The sequence below is a fragment of the Crotalus tigris genome, unplaced genomic scaffold (assembly GCF_016545835.1).
Source record: "Crotalus tigris isolate CLP2741 ecotype Arizona unplaced genomic scaffold, ASM1654583v1 scf7180000020347.5012614909:4044961, whole genome shotgun sequence".
Taxonomy (NCBI): Eukaryota; Metazoa; Chordata; class Lepidosauria; order Squamata; family Viperidae; genus Crotalus; species Crotalus tigris.
The window spans coordinates 3417379-3441466 of NW_024097978.1; the positions used below are offsets into that span (position 1 = coordinate 3417379).

General features: G+C 38.1%; 1 protein-coding gene across 3 annotated transcripts in view; it reads left to right on the forward strand.

The window, feature by feature from the left end:
• Nucleotides 1-24088, forward strand: part of STXBP5L (syntaxin binding protein 5 like) — a 104683-nt gene that overhangs the window by 56035 nt on the left and 24560 nt on the right. For all 3 annotated transcript variants that reach the window (XR_005559557.1, XR_005559558.1, XM_039366581.1), the window contains exons 14-17: nucleotides 10809-10849; nucleotides 11664-11878; nucleotides 16789-16955; nucleotides 19548-19673. Coding sequence is in view for 1 of the 3 variants with exons in the window: in XM_039366581.1 (XP_039222515.1) it covers nucleotides 10809-10849; nucleotides 11664-11878; nucleotides 16789-16955; nucleotides 19548-19673 (549 nt within the window). In the remaining 2 variants the exon portion in view is untranslated. The remainder of the gene's footprint in view (nucleotides 1-10808; nucleotides 10850-11663; nucleotides 11879-16788; nucleotides 16956-19547; nucleotides 19674-24088) is intronic.

Here is a 24088-nt window from a genome sequence, read left to right on the forward strand (position 1 = left end):
TTTCATTTAAATTCCTCTCTCGCCAAATATCAGTAAGTTCCAAATCATCTTTCATATCAAAAAAGGCTTTTGGCAATCTAGTTTGATTAAGAGTTTTAAAAGAACCCTTCTTATCCTTCCTTGTGTCCAAAACTCCATTCCAATCACCCATCAAAATCACCGATTTATAATCCAACTGATTTATTTTACCATGCAAAAACTTATAAAATTGTTTCTGTTGTTGATTTGGAGCATATAGTCCAACAATAAGGAATTTCTTGCCTTGCGATACCAACTCAATAATAACATATCTTCCTTGAGAATCAGAATCAATTAGTTTAGCTGATAAGTTTTTTTTAAACATAAATTACAACTCCCCCTTTTTTTCCCGGGGCAGGAGCTATAAAATGCGAACCTAAACGAGAATTTATCAAGTATTTAGAGTCTTTCAAAGTTATATGAGTTTCTTGCAAACATATAACGTCATTGTTATATTGTTTCAAATAATGAAATACTTTTTTTCCTTTTCTGTGGTGAATTCAAGCCATTAACATTCCATGTCAGAAACTTTGACATCCAAAGCCGCTTGAAGCCTTTGAAGCATAACTTGTAGATCAACTGTAGAAGATCTCTTTGGTCTTGCTCCTCCCACAGGCTTGGTAACAATAGTTCCTTCTATTTTTTCACTGGCCTTTTGCTTCCGTTCTTTTTCCCTGAGTCTATGCGCAGCACGAGTCATCCTTTGTTCTTTAATCTCTAAAACCTGTAAAGCAGACTCCGCTTATAAATCACTGGCAATAGCACCTCCAATTTACTTGTTTGTCTCCAGTTTTGCTAGCTTGGGGAGATACGGGCGAAACAGCCTTCAGAACGGTAGAATAAAAATCTTTTGCCTTTAACACTGTATTTAATCTGTAACGCGTTCCTAGGTAGTTCACCACTATCCCAGCTGGAATTTCCCATCTAAACTGGATTTGATGACGTTTAAGCTGCTCTGATAAAAAAGTAAATTCTTTTCTTTTTCTTAAAATTTTGGGAGGTATTTCTTTTAAAATTATAACATCTTGATTTGCAATTTGGAATCTCTGTTTATAAAAAGCTTGTATAATTTCATTGCGAATTAATCTTCTAGAAAAATATATGACCACATCTCTTGGTAAATTTCTTTGTCTGGCAATCCATGAATTCACTCTAAAAATTTTTTTCAATCCCATCCCAGATTTCTTCTGGTTTCCATCCCAGATTAAAAGCGATATCCTTAACCACCAACTCTCTTAAATCCTCTTGCAGGTTTTCTTTCAAACCCCTGATGCGCAGAGCTAATTCCATATCCCTATACTGTGAAATGAGTAATTCATCCTGTGTCATCTCTATCTTATGCTCAACTTCATCAACTCTGCATTCCAATTTCTCTGCATTTTCCGTCACTTCATCCAATCTGTCATCAATTCTCTCAATGTGCACAGCAAGACCTTGAAAGGCAAACACAATATCATCCCTCATATCTTTATTCTTCTCCTCCAATAATTCTGCCATTGCCGCCCTCTCCAAAGCCAATTTGATATCCAAAAGATCAGCCACTTCTTCTTTAATATCTAAAGCAGTTTGTTTTAGAGCGTCTTGTATATCTTTAAGTGAAAAAGCAGGTGGAGGAGGAGAAGGAGGGGGCGACTTGGGCTTAGTTTGAGAGACGGACTGTGTCATCGGGGAGGAGATAGAGGCTTTTGGAACCGAAGACACAAATCTTTTTGAAGCCATTTTTGAAGCAATATCGGTAAAATTACAGTCCTATAACATTAAATTGACAGTCTTATAATATAGATTCCAGTCAATCATAAGGAAAAAGAAACAAAATAATACAGTCCCTAAAAAGAAAAGAAGAAAGTTCTTGCCTTAGAAGTTGAAAATTCTATTAACTTTGTTGCAACAAACAGAAATAGCCAAACGCCATCTTTAACTTCTGTCACTTTCCCTTTCTTTCTTCAGACAAAGGAAGAATCTTTTTTTTAAAAAAAGAAGATGTTTCCTCAGGAGTTAAAGTCTTAAATAATCCCAAATCTAACTTCTCCTGGTCAGCTCCATCTGCTTTTAAATACTCACGATCTCACTTTAAAAAGCAGATGTGGAAGCGGCTAGCTTTCTGTGACAATTTTTCAGAATTTGCACTTAGTAAATTGTTAACATCTGCTCTGAAATTCTCTCCATCACTGCATGAGAATTTCAAAGGTATCAATGTCCTCATCTGAGAAAAAAATGGGAAGAATTGTAGTTTTTGATATCCAAGAATATTGATAGGACCCATGGTTCTGTATTCTTGTCTTCCTCACCCATCCCATGTTGCTAATATCAGAGAGCAAAAAGAAATGTTTGGCCTATTTATTTTAAGGAGGGTGTTGTTCAGGTTTCTTTAAAAGAAAAAGCACTGAATCTATTAAAAAAAATCTTTTTGTTATTTTTGATAGAGTGTCATCTTTTGGCCAGGGGAGGGCTAAGAGTGTTGTTATGTGCTCCTGGCTACTTTCCTTCGTGACCAGAGGCAAGCTCGACTGACCAATAACCAGCCAAGACACAGAGAAGGCCTTTTGTTTTGATTATTGCAATAAGCGGGGAAAGAAGCTATCAAAGCTTGGTTCTCTCCAAAGTTTTAACCCAAAATATTTCCTTCTTTATACATCCCTTGTCCCGGCTGCCACATCCCTCCTCTTTCCCCATTGACTGAGGTACTATGAGGTTACACTCTTTCTAACCGCCTCCTACATATTTCCTGCTACATATTAAATCATATTCACATATACAATAATAATAAGAAAAATTAGACATTTAAATGGTTATTTTAAACTCTGTAGATATTTATGTTCCCATTTTAAACAGTAAGTTTTTTTCCTGCTTTTCAATTCAGTGTGCTTTTCCTCTTATCTTATTCAGCTTATTTTCCTATTCTCCAATTCAACCTGTCTTTCCTGGCTAGCCATTTCCTTTTACAGCTATATATATTTTTATGGCTTCTCTTCTTCCTTTCTCAGACCCAGCTATTTTTGCCTATATGTTTATCTTACTTCCTTTATGTTAACCTTTCCTTTTCCCACCATAGCTCCTCTACTCAGAAATTTCCACTCCAGCAAATTCAATTTTAAATTTCTCTTTCAATATTAAATTTTGAAGACCTTTCTTTTACTTCTATTAAATACCCCTTTTGATTTTTATTACACTGAAAGGTCTTCATTATCATGTTTAGAAAATCTTATAACTATTAACCGTATAACTTCTTCTTTTCCTAAGACTTTCCTAAAAGCTTTTCCTACAGCTTTGGTTAAAGTAGATCCACATAAAGGAATACATTGCAGACATGCACAACACATAAGTCCTACAACCACTAAAAAAATTAGGCCAAGAAACATTTGTCTTAACCATTCAGTGTTGGGAAACCAATTAGTTAACCAACCCCAATCGCTCCACATATTTTCATACTTTTGTTCAGGAGCTTTAGCCACTTTCCTGATTCCTTTTGCAATATCCATTCTGCTTCATGATTGTCATCTAGCTTTAAATTCCACAAAAAAAATTTACCTTTATTTCCCACCCTGTTCTGGTTGTTGTCTTCAGTAATATTAGAATTAGAATCTATCCCTCATGATTATTACACAGTATTTCACACCCACAAATTGGTCCACAATTACAACAATAATAACAGCTACAGCAATCACAGTGATAATAACGAAAGATATACATTTACCACCTAATTCTTACAATGTACAGTTCTACATTTTTAGTTTCTAATGGTATGACTTTTGTCTTAGTTATTCATTTTATTTGTAACAAACCACTTTTACTTCTCTGATGTGTCACCACCAACATTTTTGTTCTTCATTTGGGGTCACCTGAAATTCTAATAGAGATATTCAAAATAGGTAGGGGTTCTGGTCCACTACCCATTCAAGTCCTTTTAAACGTGGCTTTCAGTCTTTGTTCTGGAATAACCGTCCACCCTCTTTCAGGTCCAGTCACCACCTTTGCTCGTGTGTAGTGAGTCCAACCCTTCTCAGCCCTCCAGACAGCAGATTTAATATAAGGAACTTCTTTTCTTTGGTTGTAGAAGTTCCTCCTTCCATTTATGAATCAGCACCCACTGTCCTAGCTGGATCTTATCGACTGGAAATTCCAAAGGAGTTGTTTCGCCATCAAGCCTTCCTTTCAAAGAGAAGACAGAGACCTCAGTACTTGTTCTACATTTAGCTATTTGTCTCCCTCCTTTGGGAGCCTTAACCCTTTATTAACCCTTTTACATATCAAACATCCCTCTGTAGCCCTTTGGACTATCCCATAAATTCCAAGGGTAGCATAGAATTTCAAATACATTTCTACCTATGCTTTAATTCTCCAATGACTCCCCTCATATAGTTTTTGGATCACCATTCTTGCAGTACCTTGTGATAACCACGAAATCCCCTTAAGACCATTTTTGTTGTTTGGTAATTATAAATCTACTATAGCCTCAATCCTTTTACTATCTATTTTCCTTTCCCCTCCAATTATAATATATTCTAGATATTTTACCTCCTTTCATACCAATTGGGCTTTATTTGCTAGATACCCTCAATCCTTTCTTCTGCCAAAAAGTTGCTTTCTCATTTCTTTATAATTCCCAGAATAAGATCTTACAAAACTGGGAAGCTACATAAAAATGTATTTGCTTCCACAGCTTAAAAGTGGAGGAAAGAAAAGAAAGAAAGAAAAAAATCATTTGTCCTGTATCAGATAGACTATACTTGTCCATGGAAGCTCTATCACAAATTGTCACATTTTTCTTTCTCCTCCCCCTTTCACTCTGATTAGATACCACGTTACAAAAATGTAACTCAATAAACTTATTGTAAATAACACATTCAGGATTTTAAAAAGTAAAGCACATAGGCTCACCAATTAGCATTGGGCCAACATTTTTGGAATGCCTTTTGTCTCAGGCAGACATCAAACCGGATAGCTAAGAAGACAAAAGATTATTTCCCCCTTCCCCTTCACTAAATCAGACAGAGTAAACATTTATACAAAACTTTTGCTTGAAACAGCCCTCAGGAGGAAAATTGCCATAACATTTACAGAAGTGGCTTGCCAATACTTCCCTCCTAGGGCTGAACAAAAATAAACCAGCCCCAAAACACTCAGCCAACCCTCATGGCTAAAGCAGGATTTGAACTCAAATCCAGCCTTGCAGCCTGTGGCTATAATCCTGAAACCAAATTGGTTTTCTATAAAGATTTCCCTTCCCCTCCTTGGCTCCAAGGAAAAGAAAAACAAATTGGACACACACAGTATGCAGCAATTAATCATCTTTTTTTTTTGCAGTAGTAAGAAGTCCCAAAGACACACATTTATCAGATGTTAAATAAAACATCATAAGATTGTTTCTTTGACAAGAATACCCTCAAATAAATCCAAACTAAAATGCAAAGGAAAATCACTGAAGCATGCCACACATACAAAAACAGAATATCAGAGTTGGATGGGACATTAGAGGTCCTCTAGTCCAGCCCCTTACTGAAACAGGAAACTCTATCCATTTCAGACCCTATCAATTTCTAACCTCCTCCCAAAAATGGAGACCCTATCAATTTCTAACCTCCAATAATGAAGCATCCACAGTTTCTGGAGAAAATTATCCCACTGATTAATTATTCTTACAATCAGGAAATTTTACCCAATTTCTGTTCTTTAAAAAAAACAAAACACACAAACAAACATGCAGACAGAAACTCCCTCTTCTTTTTCTTCTTTTTTTTCTGCATCTCTTACTTTTCCAAGGCAGAAATTCTTGGGTTAAAAAAGTAACAAACTAAACACGTTTAAAAGGATTGCTCAAAAATTTCACCCCCCTTCAATAGCCCTTCCACCATGGGCTTTAAACCCATTCTTCCTTCCAATGTAATGTTATACTGTATCTGGTGAATTACTTCCCCAGGGTTCTTTAAAGTCACCTTTAAAAGATCCATATGTACCCCTCTTCTATTGCCCTCTTGGGCCCATATAAGAGGGTCCACTTTTCCTTGAACTTCCTCACTCAAGGTCATAATATTTACAATTATTTCTCTTTTATTCCCCATAATAACAACTCCCAATTTACCAATTAAGTATCCCCTGGCCAAATTGCAGCTCCCTTTAACCAATACAGAATTCAGGTCCTTTTACTACTGTCTGGTCCATAGCAGATTTAAATATGTTGCTTCTACTACATGTCCATAATTGCCTGATCCTGAATCTTCCCTTTCCCAATTTGCATTCCTGGAGGTGTATAGTTCAGGGTAAATCTGGTTGCTCCAGAATCCACCGAGTACACCCTTTCCTCCTCCAGGGATCCAACTTTTAAGGTTTATCAGGGATTCCTAAAAAGATGGACCAAAAAACAGATTAGTCCCCTGACACCCCTAATCCTCAAAATTCACCAAATTTGCTAATTCATCCCCCTCCTTCCACTCTTTCTGACCGCCTCCTACATATTTCCTGCTACATATTAAATCATATTCACATATACAATAATAATAAGAAAAATTAGACATTTAAATGGTTATTTTAAACTCTGTAGATATTTATGTTCCCATTTTAAATAATAAGTGCTTTTCCTGCTTTTCAATTCAGTGTGCCTTTCCTCTTATCTTATTCAGCTTATTTTCCTATTCTCCAATTCAACCTGTCTTTCCTGGCTAGCCATTTCCTTTTACAGCTATATATTTTTTTATGGCTTCTCTTCTTCCTTTCTCAGACCCAGCTATTTTTGCCTATATGTTTATCTTACTTCCTTTACGTTAACCTTTCCTCTTTCCCACCATAGCTTCTCTACTCAGAAATTTCTACTCCAGCAAATTCAATTTTAAATTTCTCTTTCAATATTAAATTTTGAAGTCCTTTCTTTTATTTCTATCAGTGTCTAGCAATCTCTACATGATTATTTTTTTATAATACACTATCCCAGACAAATGGATGTCCAATCTTTTCTTGAAAACCTCCAGCAATTGAACATGTACAATTCTGGGAGGCAAGTGTTCCATTGCTTAATTGTTCCCACTGTCAGGAAATTTCTCCTTAGTTCCAGGTTGCTTCTCTCTTTAACAAGCTTCTACTCATTCTTGTCCTGCCCTCAGGTCTTTGGAAAATAAGTCAACACCTTCTTCTCCGTGCTATTCCCTCAAGTATTGGAAAACAGCTATCATGCCACCCCACTAATCCTTGTCTTCATTAGGGTAGACCTACCTAGTTCCCTTAACCATTTATCATATGTAGAGAGAGTCCATTCTGAGGCGCTTGCCCCATTATCAGATTATTATGTAGACTGTGGCTCTTCCTCCTGTTTCTGAAGATTATTCTCATACCCCATTATATCTAATTAGAAACTAAATGGAAAAGAGTCTTGATAATCTATAAGGTCTCCTGCCTTGGCATGAGGTTGGACTAGAAGACCTCCAAGGTCCCTTCCAGCCATATGATTCTATGTTTCTAAAGGCAAGGATGGGGAGAAGTGCTGTGAGATTTGCAAGATTCTGTTACTGTAACATTATAATAAAGACAGTATGAATAAAGTCATAGTTTTGGTTTTCCCTCTGGGGTTATTATATTTTTCCAATAAAATATTTTTTTTAAAAAATCTCATCTGCTTACCTTCTATTAAACACAAACTTGCATGCCACTTCCCAAATTTTGTTCAGTGTCATAGCTTCTAATTTTTTAACCAGAATTCTGCTATTTTCCTAGGCATATTTAATAAACTTATTTAGAAGCCAATATGGGTTGTCAAAAACAGATCATGCCAGACAAACCTTAGTGCATTCTTTGACAAAATGACTAAATTAGTGGAACAGCAAAATGCTGTAGATGTAGTATACTTGGACTTCAGTAAGGCACTTGACACAGTAGACTACAGCCCACTTCTTGGTAAGATAGAAAAAGTATCATCACCAGATGCATTTATAACTGCATGACTGGCTGACTACTGCATTCAGCATGTAGTCCTCAATGAAACTATATCCACATGGAGGAAAGCATGCAGTGGGGTACCCCAAGTTTCAGTCTTGGGCCCAGTACTCTTCAACTACTTCATAAATGATTTAGATGAGGGGATAGAAGGGGGACTCCTCAAATTTGCAGAGAAGTTGGGGGAAATAGCCAACACTTTAGAACAGTGTTTCCCAAACTTGACAATTTTAAGGCATGTGGACTTCAACTCCCAGAATTCCACAGCCAACAATGCTGGCTGTGGAATTCTGGGAGTTGAAGTCCACATGCCTTAAAATTGTCAAGTTTGGGAAACACTGCTTTAGAAGATAGGCTCAAGATTACAGAAGGATCTTGACTGAGTTGAACACTGAGCTCTATCCCCCCCAAAATGCAATTCAGTGCTTAGAAAAGGAAGATTTTACACTTAGGCAAGAAAAACCAAATGCACAAGTATAGAATAGGAAGTTCTTGGCTCAACAGAAGTAACTGTGAGAGGGATCTAGAAGTTCTAGTGGACAACCACTAGAGCAGTGGTTCTCAACCTGTGGGTCGGGACCCCATTTGGAGTCGAACGACCATTTCACGGGGGTCGCCAAACAAGGCTGTCCGCCATTTTCCCCCCCTTTTCTTTGGCCACGCCCCTGGCACCTGGTGATGTATAAGTGGTTGGGGGTCACCACAACATGGGGAACTGTATTATGGGGTCGCGGCATTAGAAAGGTTGAGAACCACTGCACTAGAGCCAGCAATGTACTGCGGCTGTAAAAAAAGCCAATGCGGTCCTAGGCTGCATCAACAGAAGAATAGTATCAAGATCACATGAAGTGTTAGTACCTCTTGATACTGCATTGGTAGACCACACTTGGAATACCTCATCCAGTTTAGTCACCACGATACAAAAAAGATGTTGAGGCTCTAGAAAGAGAGCAGAGAAGAGCAACAAAGATGATTAGGGGTCTGAGGCTAAAACATACAATTGGACAATTGCAGGAACTGTAACTAATCAGTGGAATGGCTTGCCCCAGAAGTTATGGGTGCTCCATCACTGGAGGTTTTTAAGGATAACCATTTGACTGGAATGGTACAGAGTTTTCTGTTTGAGCAGGGGATTGGACTAGAAGATATCCAAAGTCCTTTCCAACTCTGTTCTGTTAAACTAATCCCACTGGAATTTTTGTATTAATTCCTGCTATTCCTTTTGTGTAGAGAAATAGATCAGCATTTTCCAGTTAACAGGCATATAGTAGATGTAACTTTCATATACAAAATAAATAGGTCACATAGGAACTCCATAATGTACATATTTTAACATTTTTCTGGTTGCACCTCTATACTTCACAATTTTTCAACATTCTCACAGCATTGCATGCTAGAATGATGTACTATATTTTTCTGTCATCCTGCATCTCTTATGTGCATTTTTCTTTAATTCAACCACTACTTTTACACCATCCCATCAAATATCCTTTCTCATACTTGTTTTTGTCATATAATATTTTTATACTTCTCTGGCACTTTATAATATAATTCTTACTTTTGTTTTAAGCAGTTCCCACATTCTCTTTTCTTCTAAGCAGATACTCACTAAAGAAGAACAGTTCTAATTAATGTTAGGTCTCCAAATGTAGCTATTCATTGTAACAAAATAAGATACCTCCTGTATTGTATTAATTCACAGTGTTGTACAGTTTTATCATTATTAATTATGCAGAATTATCTCTTCACTGTAACTCTACCAAGGATTTCTACAGCTATACACTCTTAAAACAACCTATAGGACATGGATTTATACTTTTTATATACATTTATACTTTTTAATATACATGTTAGCCCTTTTATTCATATTTTAATCTGCACTTTTTCTTCCCTTCATTAATTCTACTCCACAAGAAACTGTTAGAAACCTTCAGTCCAATATATTACATCCTTCTCATTTTTCTTAATTTCATAAACCCAATCTATCACTTTTTAAAATTTGTATTCGCCCTTTATTCCTTTTACAGTCTAAATTATGTTTTCCATATGTCATGGTCATTACAATATTAAATGGGCCTATAGATATTGAATTCCATTCCCTGATGATTTGATAAATTGAGACTTTCACAATACACATTTAGTAACATATATAAGGTATGTATTAGGTTACCAGCCTTTGTTACACTCATACCACATGTATCTTTTCAAGAACAGGAGACTTGCCTATTTGAAATTAAGTCTTAGGTCTGAAGAAGAGAGATATACGGTAACTTTGGAATGCTCTTTGATGTGATCCTCTTTCTGCAGTGGTTAAGTCTGCTTTTGTTAATAGAGGGGAAAAATCTGCTTGTGGAGACACTCATTTCTATGCAGAGTTGTTGTTGTGGTGAAAATAGAAAGAGGAAGGAGAATTCCATATGTTTGATACCTTGAGTTTTTTATAAAGTAACAAAGGCAGGATAAAAATCTAATAATAAATAAATAAATATTGGCTTTTGGTAGGTTGCAGCAAAAATCATTTGCAAAGATATGCATGCGACCAATGTTTGAAAAAGCCACTTGAGGACAGAATCCATTAAAGTAGCTGGAGCTTTCTTCATCCACCCAAAACCTGGCTGCTCCTTATCATACTTCTATTTAATTTTAGCTAGTGTAAGAAATCTTTGTTCTACAGTACATTTCAGATGAGTTATGCGGCCAATGACTATAGATAGTTATGTGTTCCCAATGACTATAGATGGCAGTTGAGATTTGTCACCTGTGCTCTTTTATCACAGGAACTGAAACCAAGTTCAGTCTTAGTAGAAGTATATGATGATGATAATGTTATTCTACCTTGTTTTAATTGACCTTTATTATATTCTTTTAAGTCATGCAGACGGATCAGTAAAATTTTGGGATGCTTCTGCCAGTAAGTTTTTTAATTTATTTCTGCATTATAAATATATGTTACAGATTTGGAAATGAGTGAATTAATTGCAGTTATTGAATCTGTTACTCAAAATACATGAAATTGGTACAATGTAATGAATTCCTGACAAGCTGTAAAATATTATTTAAAAGGGAATAATTGTAGCGGAGTGTGAATTAGTAGGAATGAATAAAAGTCAAAATTGTATGCCTGCAAAGACACTAGAAATCTAACAGTAGTTAGATTTCTAGTATGGTTTAGTCTTCATGCGATCTTTTTTCTGACTCTGCAATTGATCATTAAGAGGCTTCCACTTCTGTTTAATTGCATATTCAAATGATTAATGAGCAATTGAAATGATTGAAAGAAGACTGGAGTGCAGTACATAGAATGTAGTCTGTTTTTCTCATTTAAAGCAGAGTGCTGCACAAAGTGAAGCCCCTTCAGTCATAAGGAATCTCTTTCCCTTTCCCTGCTGCTCAATTCATCTGCTGCCCATCAGAAACAGATTGCTGATTATATGCTACAATATAATATCTGAAAAATGCAAAGGAAGGTTCAAGTATTCTTTTGACAGTACAGGATGTTTAGCACTGAAGTTTGTCCTTTTTTTAGGTTTTTTTTTGGGGGGGGGGGTAAGCACTAAATACCAGATTTTTTACAGTGTGCCTGTGCTTTCGATCAGAGGGCCACAAATAGTGAGGATCCCAAAATAGTGACGATAATAGAAAATACAGATTGTAACAATACGATTTCTTTCCACTTTCCATTTTAACATCAAAGTAATATAACAGATCGTTTCAATTTTTTCTAGTCACACTGCAAATGCTGTACAAATTAAAAACTTCAAAAATATTTGAAAAACGAAAGTTGGAAGGCAAGCCAGCAATAGATATGATAGAAGAGGATCCTTGTGCAATCCAGTTAATGTACTGGTGTCCTGAAAGTAGAATATTTTGCATAGCTGGTGTCTCTGCATATGTTATCGTTTATAGATTCAGCAAACATGAAGTTAATACTGAAATATCGGTAAGTTTGTATGAGTGTTGCTTATACACTGATTTGCTTACATTAAAGTTTCCCTTTAATCAATTATAGTTATCAGTAAACATGGCTATGTTTACCATGCAGTGATTATAGTTGAAACCTGAATATGCAGCTAGATATTATGGCTTTCCTATATATTTTAAACATTCAAAAAAAGCTGTAATAAGCATACTTTTGAGGATGACTTGCATGGGAAGAATGTCAAAGCAGACCTTTTTGGAATCAGCAGGTTATTCTGATGCTACAAAATTAATATTTTCCAAGTACAAACTGAACCTGTTAAAACAAAACATTTTATTGAATGCTCCCATTCTGACAGTTAGTTTTTATTCTTCTGGATCTTTCTCTGTTTGGTCTTTGGTGCTCTCTGAGCTTGGTGGTTTTCTTGTAAATGTTTCATTACCAAACTAAATAACATCATTAGTGCAGGTGCAAGCATGGAAGAATATGTGTGCAAGAAAAACACTAAGCTCAGAGAGCATAAGGACCCCACAGTTCAACTCTGAGCTTCAAATATTATTTTCTGTTGGTCTATTTTCTATTCACAGTAAAGGGACAAAAGCTGCAAGCAGTGGACCAATTTATGTATCTTGGTAGTACCCTCTCCAGTGCAGTGACAATTGACAACGAGTCAACTGTAGAATTGCCAAGGCAAGTTCTGCATTTGGCAGATTGCGGACTAACATGTGGGACCGCCGTGGAATAAGCCTTGCTACTAAGCTTAAAGTTTACCAGGCAGCAGTGCTAACTACTCTGATGTATGCTAGTGAGACCTGGACAGTGTACAGGAGGCACGTTAGGCAACTGAACTACTTCCACATGACTTGCCTTCGTAGAATTCTGAGGATCCGGTGGCAGGATAAGATACCAGACACAGATGTCCTCTCCAGAGCAGGCTTATCATCAATTTACACTCTGTTGATGAAAGCCCAGGCCATGTTGTAAGGATGCCAGATCATCGCATCCCTAAGCAGCTCTTCTATGGTGAGCTGTCTCAAGGAAAACGATCGCACGGGGGACAAAAGAAGCGATACAAAGATACGCTGAAAGCCTCTCTCAGGTCCCTGGATATTAACACCATCTCTTGGGAACTTCTGGCGCATGATCGACCGACATGGTGCACCTTGGTGTACTAGGGTTGCTGTCGGGCCCTATGAGGCATTGCTGTATAGAAACCCATCACCGGTTGCTCCAGTAAATTCCAAACTACCTGGGCCTGCCTTAACCGGCCATTTCTGGTCTCCTGAGGCGCCGCTGACAGCCCATGACGATCAAGGGTTGATGCCCTCCTGAAGGAGTAGCGAAGATGCTTTACAAGGCCAAGCACAGGCCCGATATCCCAGTGTGGACTTTCCCAGCTGATCCGCGCATGCACACTAACGCCACTGGCCGGGACGACTCACACATGCACACAAACAGTTAGCAGTTCCACGCATGCGCAGAGACAGCCAAGAGACAATCCGGCTAAACCGCGCATGCGCAGAGACAGCTAAGACACAAATTAGCAAGGCCGCACCTGCACAGAGGCAATTACTCATCGGGACAGACTCACAGCACCTGGGACATATGATTACTGTGAAAGACCAGATGGTGGTTTCTCGGGATAATTGGGTGGGGCTAGGTGTTGTTGGGCGTGTGGGAAACAGGTGTGGTGTTGGGTGTGGTGGATACAAATATTATATAAGAGCACTGAGAACGGATGGTTCTCAGTGCCAACTTACTATTACGACGTCCTAGGCCGAGATTTCGCTGTAAATAAGGAAACTACCAGCAGGAATGAAGAACAATGCTTTACTAGTGAGGTGAAGCATGAACATGTGCCATCTCCAAACATCACCCCGGGAAACCTTTGGGGCTTCTACAGTCAGTGACTGATCCAGAATATCCATGGCAGGATATATCCATGGACTTTATTGTAGATTTTCCCAATAGCAAGGGATACACTGTGATTGATTCAGCATGGACAGTAATTGATTTATTTTCTAAGCAGGCTCATTTTATTCCCTGTAAGGGATTACCATCGGCCCAAAGGTTTGCCCGCATGTTTCTCACCCATGTCTATCGTATCCATGGCGCCCCAGGTAGAATTATATCCGATCGTGGAGTCCAATTTACAGCGCAATTCTAGAGCAACTTTGTGTATTTACTCGGCTCTTCACAAGGTCTCAGTTCGGCGTATCATCCAAGCACGAACGGCGTTGCGGAACAGGCAAACGCAGCAATAGAGAGATACCTGCGTAGTTATATTTCATATCAGCAGACCGATTGGGTGGACCTAGTTGTTTTCGCAGAAGTAGCCTACAACAACACTGTACATAGCAGCACCGGTTTCACCCCTTTCCAAGTAGTGTCAGGTAGGGATTTTGTACGTATGCCCGAGTACCGAACGTATAAATCCCATCCGTATTTACCCAAGGACTGGTTATCTAAGGTCAGTGGAGTTTGGAGTATAGTTAGGAAAGCGTTAATGAAAGCAGATGAGAAGGCCAAGGAGCAGGCAGACAAAGCCATTTACTGTAGGACAATCAGTATATTTGTCCACAAAATACATATGGTTACGGATTCCTTGCAAAAAACTGGGACCGAAATATATAGGTCCATTCAAAATAACTCAGGTAATCAACCTGGTCACGGTAAGACTTCAGCTTCCCATGTTCCTCGGGAAAATTCATCCTGTGTTTCACAGTAGCCTATTGAAGCCAGTATCCGAATATCAAGTATCAAAATCCACCTGGTCCTGTCACATCTGACCATTATGAGGTGCAGGTGATATTGGACTCACGAATGAAACGGGGTAGGCTGTACTATTTGGTATTATGGAAAGGGTACCCATTGTCAGAAGCATCTTGGGTGGTTGAGGGTGACGTCCATGCACCCCAGTTGGTTAAGGCATTCCATGTAAAGTATCCAGGAAAGCCGGGGGGGGGGAGATAAGAAGACAGGTACTATGCCAACAAGTTGTACTTTCCTTCCTAGGGGGAACCCTGGTAAGGGGGGCGGTATGTTGGGCCCTATGAGGCATTGCTGTATGGAAACCCATCACCGGTTGCTCCAGTAAATTCCAAACTACCTGGGCCTGCCTTAACCGGCCATTTCTGGTCTTCTGAGGCCACCGCTGACAGCCCATGACGATCAAGGGTTGATGCCCTCTTGAAGGATTAGCGAAGACGCTTTACGAGGCCAAGCACAGGCCCAACATCCCAGCGCGGACTTCCCCAGCTGATCCGCGCATGCGCACTAATGCCACTGGCCAGGACGACTCACACATGCACACAAACAGTTGGCAGTTCCACGCATGCGCAGAGACAGCCAAGAGACAATCTGGCTAAACCGCACATGTGCAGAGACAGCTAAGACGCAAATTAGCAAGGCCGCACCTGCACAGAGGCAATTACTCATCAGGACAGACTCACAGCACCTGGGACATATGATTACTGTGGAAGACCAGATGGTGGTTTCTTGGGGTAATTGGGTGGGGCTAAGTGGTGTTGGGCATGTGGGAAACAGATGTGGTGTTGGGTGTGGTGGATACAAGTATTATATAAGAGCACTGAGAACGGATGGTTCTCAGTGCCGACTTTGTTCATGCTTCACCTCACTAGTAAAGCATTGTTCTTCATTCCTGCTGGTAGTTTCCTTATTTACAGCGAAATCTCAGCCTAGGACGTCATAACAGTTGCCAGACATATGAACACAGAAGGACAATCTTGGCACAAGAGAAGCGAGCACTCCGCAAAGCCAGAGCTGTAAATGCTGAAGTAACAGTGTCTACATTTCTTTGTTCAGTATGTGGCAGAACACTCCGTGCTAACATCGGTCTTATCAGCCACCTACAGACACATCGTTGATGGCCCATAATCTACAAGATGTCAAGGTCCTCATCAAAATCGATGGACGAACAACACACACAAAACACACTCTATTGGTCTCAGAAGAACTTCTAACCGTCTTTCCTCCTTATAACCCATGCTTTTAAATCAAGAGAATTTGCAGTCTTGAATTTGTAATTTATGAATTTGCTTTATCTCAATTACTTTTCTGCAGTTCTGTGGAGTTCCTCACAAACAGCTCCAGAAAAAGTTGGAAGTTTAATAGCCTATGCCTTCCTCCATAGGGAAACCTAGCAGTTCTTTTGAATCAGCCAAATTCCTAGCCTGCCATCTTCATCTCAAATGTCTAAAGGAACCAAATAAGTTTTAGAGTCTAAGTCCTTGAAAGGGTAAGGGATGCCTGGGATATCATAGCTCACACTTTTAGTGGTCTACTGAGACTTATTATTTATTTAGAAAATTTATATAGCCATGAACCAAAGAACCCCAAACCCAGAGCCACTGGGTCTTGCCAGGGTTCAGTTTCAACCTGTTGCTCCCTATCCAGCCCCTAACAGCCTCCAGGCACTGCGAGAGGGAGGTCATGACATCACTTAACTCATCATTTATATATGTTTGGAGAAATTTGCAAGTCTACCTTGCAGGTCTTCAGTCCAGATCATCATAAGATAGATTGGGAAACAAATTCTGGGAAAGTACTATTTCTTAATGTCTAGGTTCCTATTGCTCATAGAAATCTCTAAGAAGCTGGAATCATCTTCATATTTACATGAGAACAGAAAAATATATTTCCAGGAATCTAGGCCACAAGATTAATATGGTACAATAGGAAGGCACATTTAGAATACCTTGTTCCTCTGATTAGTTTTTTTTAAATTCTGCTTTACAATTGACAGTCATTATAATTTTGATGGATTCCTTCATACTTAGCCTAGTTTGGGAAGTTTGCAGTTTCCTGGCATGTAGATGACATTCTGGAATACTGCGAAAGCAGATTGGCTTCACAATATTGTATCTTTTAACTATATTTCTAAATCTAATCTGAGTTTTAATTTTTTAAAGTCTTTAGAGGTGAAGCTCCAGAATGAGATAGAAGATACCATTAGTCCTGAAGCAGAAATTATGACTTCATTTGCTGATGCCTCTTCCAATTTTTCATCTTTAAAAGACCTCTCAGACAATTGCAATGCTTCATCTGAGCAAACAATGGATTGTAGTCCATTTCTCAGGTAAAGAATGTAGACTGATTTAAATTGTTTTTGTTCTCTGTTCTTTTTCAACATTTATAACAAAATTTCTTCAACATTTATATTTTTCTGCTAAGATTGTGAAGTATCATGGATTTTGATAGCTCTGTATAAATAGTATCTCAAGAATTATTTTCTGTTTTTGTACTAAGAAATGGTTACAGAATGTTCAAATAAGTGTAGTTGCTCACCATTGTGCTATTTCTTTATTAAGAAAGACGTAGAAACCATTCCTCTCATTTGAGACTGAGCTCAGCATGGCTGATTTAGTAGCTACCAATAACCATGTAGTACAATAGATTCCTATCATATCTAGGCTGGCACACCCCTCCATATTTGTTTTGGCTAAGTCTCTAAGCCCATTGTTTGAAGTTGCTGTTCCTCTGAGACCTAATGTTATGTTGACATTGAATATCGGAGTAGAAGGTGTTTGAATGTTTAATGTCCCAAAAGTAAAAGAATGCTTGAGTCTGGGGATGAAAAAGGAAGGGCAAGCTGTATTCTCCAAACCACCAGCCCTTCTTCCTCCTCCTCCTAAGGAGACTTTCATGACCTCTCACCTATGCTAGATTCTCACACACTGATGAAGCCCAGCTGGCCAAATATCCTTTGATGTCTTTATAAATAACATAAACAAGTTGGTCAAGAGAATGCTTATAAACTATTCAGTATATAAAATGAGGGGAATAGCTAATCTTTAGAAATCAGAAACAAAATTTCCAAAGAATTTGGATAGTTTAGAGCAGGGGTAGGCAACCCAAAACACTGAAAGAGCCACTTGGACCCGTTTCCCACCGAAAACAAAACACTGGGAGCCGCAAAACCCTTTTGATATCTAAAATGAAGATAACACTGCATATATCCTTTTTAACCTTTATTATTATTATTATTTGTTTGTGTGTGTGTGTGTATATATATATATATATATATATATATATATATATATATATATATATATATATATATATATATATATATACACACACACAAACAAATAATAATAATAATAAAGGTTAAATATATACACACACACACACACACACACACATATATATACACATACATACACATACATACATACACATACACACACACATATATACACACACATGCATACATATATACACACACCTATAATAAAGGTAAAAAAGGATATATGCAGTGTTATCTTCATTTTAGATGTCAAAAGGGTCTCTGTCTCTTTCCCTCCCTCCCTCTCTCTTGCTCTTTCTCTTTTTCTTTCTTTTTCTCTCTCTTTCTCTCTTTCTTCTCCCTCTTCCTCTTTCTCTCCTCTTCCCCTCTTTCTCTGTCTCTTTCTCTCTCCCTCTCTTTCTCCCCCCCCTCCCTTTCTTCGATCTTCTGCTCACCTGGCAAGCTGGCTTCAAGCTGTTCTCCAACAAGCTCAGGGGTAGGCAACCTCAGCTCTTTTATGACTCATGGCCTTCAACTCCCAGAATTCCTGAGTCAGCATAGCTGGGCTAGCTAGCTCTCTTCTGCCCTTCCTGCTTCCTGAAGAGATGCAGCAAAGGGAGGAGCTCCGCCCAAATAAGCTTTTCAGCTCGTTGGAGAATATCGTGAGTCCACTCTTTTTGAGAGAGAGAGAGAGAGAGAGAGAGAGAGAGAGAGAGAGAGAGAGAGAGAGAGAGAGAATGGAAGTGCAAGTGCCTCTCTCTGTCTCTAACTCTCTCTGCAAATGGCAGAGGAGGCTGGGAGCCATAGGGGAAGGCTCAAAGAGCCACATGCGGCTCCGGAGCCGCAGGTTGCCGACCTGTGGTTTAGAGAAATGAAGTGAAGCTAACAAAATTGGGACAGCTCCAGAATGGGATAAGGATAGAGACAGGAGAGAACTTAGCACTCCTGTGACTCGTATAGTCACAGAATTTTGTCATGTTACATTTTAGGCCCTGTATTAATAAAACATTACAATTTATAGCAATAAATCACTATTATTCTTCCATTCCAATGCAGTGACTGAGTTTTTTTGAGAAGAACAAAATTTCTTTATCTGTATTTAGTGCCACACAGTTAAGCAACCACAAACAGCATTAAATGAGTATTCTTGTTGCAAAGTGAAGACTGTCCTGCTCTTCAGTTCAACCCCATGAAACGTGTCAGGTTATGATAAAAAATAGGGATATGGAAGAACTTTAATCTTGCTCTTTTCCACAATGGAAGGGTGAGTTAGGATTATTCCAATAGCTCTTTAATATTTCTAATCGGGAGTTACTGTAGATTGCATTCTTGCTTTATATGAAAAAGCATCATAATTTTTTTGTTACCCTTGCTTCAAGAATCAAATGAGACCTAATATGAAGATATAACACTGATTTGTTTTACTCAGAAGAGTAAAACAGAATTGGGATAAGACAAGCAGTTGAGAGGAAGAAAACTTCAATCAATACTATTCACACACATTTATATATACTTAATGTTTCTCACCCACTCTTCCCCTTAGAAACTGTATAGTCGCATTTTGACTCTATATTTTCTCAAAGCCAGTTTTTTTATAAGTGCAAGTGATTTCCAATTTGGTAATCAGATCATTTTGATAATTGTTTCTCCTCTTCTTCTTAGTGTGAAGACTCGTGCTGTAAGAATGCCCCCTGGTTATCAAGCAGAACTTGTTATTCAATTGTTGTGTGTAGATGGTGAGCTTCCTCAACAAATAACCAGCCTAGCAATGAATTCAGCCTATGGATTGTAAGTTATCCCCTTATATCTTCATTTGGGTTTGGTCAGTTTGGCTGGTTGGGAAGTGGGAAATTTGAGTCATCTTTAGAATGGAGATCTATCTACTATGAAATCTTGGGAACTTTTTATGATTGGCTGAAAAGAGAATATGGTTAAAAGATAGTTAACATCAATTTAGATGGAAGAAGAAGGAGCAGATAAGGAAGGAGATCCAGGCGACACAGTATTGAATAACTATATAAATATTTATAGAAGTATATACCGAGAAGGTTAGATAAATAGAAGTATTAATGTAAGAGAAAATTAATCTTATTTTATATAATACAGATAGAGAGAGGAGTTGCTCGGACATTACCCCTGAATTGTATCTGAAGAGGGATGAGAGGGAAGAAAGGAGAGGAGAGGGAAAAGAGTAAAGGAGGGGAGAAGGAAGTAGGAAGGTTGGAGGAGAAGAGGAGAAGTGGGGAGAAAGGGGAGGAGAGTGGTGAAGGAAAGAGAAGAGAAGAGGAATAAGAGGGAAGTAGGGAAGAGAAGAAAGGGAGAAAGAAGGTAGAGAAGAAGGAGTGTGGATACAGTGAAAGGGGAAATGGGCGAGCAACACCAAAACTCATGTGTATGTATTTAATTTTATTAAAAGTATCTTATATATGAATGTAAAAAAATGTATGTTAACATCTGATAAATATCACGGTATATGTATGGGGGAGAGTTTGGAAAAATAAAAAATTATTAAAAAAAAAAAAAGAATGGAGGTCTATCTGGAACCAGTAATAGAACCTATTCCAGGGAGAGAAAAGCATATTCCAATCAGTTTGTTTTCTTTTGGTGGTTTGGAAGAAAATGGCAGAAAATATGGCACCAAGATACAGATCCCTATTACTTCTTATGTAAGATCCAAATAAAAGTGCTATCAAAACAGCGTTTTGCAAAAAATAACCCATAACAATCAAAGATCTGGTGATTTTGGGTACTATCATAAACACAATATTTGGATCCTCATGAATGTTCTTGAGTTTTTCATGGAAGCTGTCAAACCATGGAGGAAGAAACATTAGAGTTCTAAAAGCTGTTACAGCCTGTGTAGTTCAAATCAAGGCATGGATTTCACTTATTTTTCCACTGGGGTCAGCCATCATAAATTACTTTTACTTTTAACATCATAAATTAATTACTTTTATCATGAATCAATACAAAATTTTCATAATCTCAAAACTGTTGGCATATCTATGAACAAAAACCAAGTATTCTGAGGCATGTATATTCATAGAATATGAATCCTTCATCCTTCCATCACCCTCACCATCCTGCCAGAACTGATGAAACTTCTCGGATGAGAAGCAAAATGTCTTCTTCTTCCTCCTCAAGGCTAAAACAATCCAGCTGCCTTTTGAAAAAACACCTTTGAGACAAATATGACCTGGATGACTGAGAATCTCCACAGACATTCATGGACTATAGAATCATAGGGCTGGAAAGGACCTTGGAAGTCTTCTAGTCTAGAGGTCTCCAACCTATGGTCCGTGGCCTGGTACCAGGCTGCGTCCCATTGGGAACTGGACCCTGCAAGCAGCAGGTGAGCTTGTAAGCGTGCAAGTGTGCAAAGCTCCATTTGCACAAGCATGGGCGCACACTTGAAAGCATCCCCTCTCCCCGCTGCTGCTGCTGGTACACAGAGCTAGAAAAGTTGGGGACCTCTGTTCTATGCTTAAGGCAGGAGACCCTATACCATCCCTATGAAATGGTTGTCCAATCTATTCTTGAAAACCTCCAGTGATGGACCACCCATAACTCCAGGAGACAAGCTGTTCTCACTGTCAGGAAATTTCTTCTCAGTTCTAGGTTCTAGGTTGGATCTGTCTTTGAGAAGCTTCCACTCACTACTGCTTGTCTTGTCTTCTGGTGCTTTGGAGAAGAAATTCTCTGTGACAGCCCTTCAAGACAGCTATCATGTGACCCTTATTTTAATGACTTTCATTGCATTGATTATTAGAGGATTATTTTCAAGGAAACAAACCTAAATAGCCTGCTGAGTTCATTAGTTTTCCATTATGATACAGTATATTTACTCATTTAAAAATGTCTTGTTACCTTTTACATACATTCAAATACATGTAATCATGGTGACAATGTAGTTATCAAAATGCTACTAAATGTCTGCATCATAATGACACTCAAATCAAAAATCAAAACTCAGGCAGAATAATTCTAAATTATTTGTTTTATGTCTAGAAGGAAAATTACATATTGTTTATGCAACTATAGGTCTATATATTAGTTCCTTAATTAACTTGCTAGTTAATTTCAGCTATTTATCTATATATGTACACCTTCGGTATGGTTATCAATAAGACTCTGCCATCTTCATAAGATTTAGGGATTAAAATTATCCATAAGAATCTTGCATGAAAGCTAAGCAAGACTATTGGGGCTCTTTAAAGATTATATTATGTCATTGGGTTTTATAGACTAAAATTCAGTTTATCGGAAACAACTCTCTTTTGCTTGTTGTCTCACACTGTCTCAGTGTACATACAGAGAAGTGTTGCTAAGTGATGGGTCATTAAGTGAGTTGCAGTCAATTTTACTAGTTTTTTTGCTGCATTTGTTAAGTGAATCATCATAATTACTAAGGGAATCATGGGGCAATTAAATCCAGCTTTCCCCATTGACTTCACTTGCCGGAAGATTGCAAATGGCAATCATGTGATCCTGGGACACTGCAACCATCATAAATGTGTTCCAGTTGCCAAGCTCCAAAATTCTGATCATGTGACTGCATACTCTGCTATGATCATAAGTGCGAGGACTGTAATTTTGAATGATAGTTAAGGGAATGGTTGTATAGCAAGGACTATCTATAGTGTTATACACCCTGTTAGTTCATTTGTGGGTTACCATTTACAGGTCTTGCCATGGAGATGCATGACATTAATGACCAATTCTGTTTTCTCCATGCCCTTTTGTGGAATGAATTTTTTCCTGAAGTTAAAGCAAGCCCATTCCCAATTCCTTTTTGGGGACAAGTCAACACATTTTAGTACTCCAGAACTTTTAAAGCCATCCCTTTGGTGTTTGTATTTTATTTTATATCTATAAGGGTGTACTTAATAAGCTATCCCAGCCATTAAGGAAATTGATGAACTATTTAAAAAAATGTGATTCAAGAATAGGAAATTGCATACAATAAGAAGGTGGTAATATTTAGTCCTTGACATTCACATATATATTGTCTTTCAGTTTAATATTAATTTGGTGTCAGAGAAAAAAATGCTGCTATTTATTATGATTATCCTTCTACTAATCCTCCTTTGCTTGAGAGCATAACAATATTGTTGCCATGCATAGCCTACGTGAGGAAGAATTCTTCCTTGCTTGTGTTTCTGCCTGCCTCCCCTTTAGTATGATTGTATGCTTTGGAATTAGAATACTGTATATGAGGAAGGAAAATAATACTGCACATTTAAATTCCAGAAAGGCAGTTTCTGATTTAATGTTAGGGAATGTACTAATTTTGCACTCATTATAATGTATTATAATATAGGAAGGTAGTACTTTCATCAATGTACTAATTATAAGAAGCCCTACAAAGATTTCCTTAAAGAGAGGCTATTCAGATATCTGTTATGGATGCTTTAATTTAAACTTAATGCTCCTGCTCTGATGGGATTGTATTGGTGAATAGGGATGCTTACATCTTGGGCATAATATTGAGATGGGTGGTGCTGTGGAGTTCACATACTGCTGGATTTTTCTTTCCCAAACTCCCTCTGAATTGCCACTATTAGACATCATTGTGGCATTTCTATTTTAGGCCCAGTTAATTTCCATCTTATCTTAACTATGGTACAGAAGAGGATAAATTGGATCTCATATAAGTGTGGGGGAATCAGGAAGATTCATTGTTCCTGAAAAACAGACATTCTCTCTCCTTTCTTTATGCCAGATGTTGCCCACCATTCCTAGGAGTCACTTTGAGATTGAATCATATAAACTCATGTGGCTGGAGCATTCAATATTTTATCGTTTTCCAAATTATCCTTTTTTCACCATCTGGTTACAATTCTTTCTGTGCCATTTTGATTGCTCTTGATAGTTTCTTAAAGTGTACAATGTTTTTCCTCATGAACTAGCAACTGTCCTTATTTCTTTCTGGTTGCACAGAGAGTAGACCTGAAGGATGACCCATAAAACCTTAAGTATGTGTACCTCCTATCAAGAGGAGATTAGTAATTGCCTGAATAACCTGCTTGGAAAGACATACTTAAGCCTTCCAACTTCTGAAAAGCTGTAGGAGATCCTCCAATGATCATATGATATAACCCAAAGGCACATGGACTTCTTCTTTGGTTTACTTTGGGAGTTTTAGGACCAAATGTGGAAGTGGAAAGTTTCTCAGAGCCAAATTGTTCTCACTCCCATCCTTA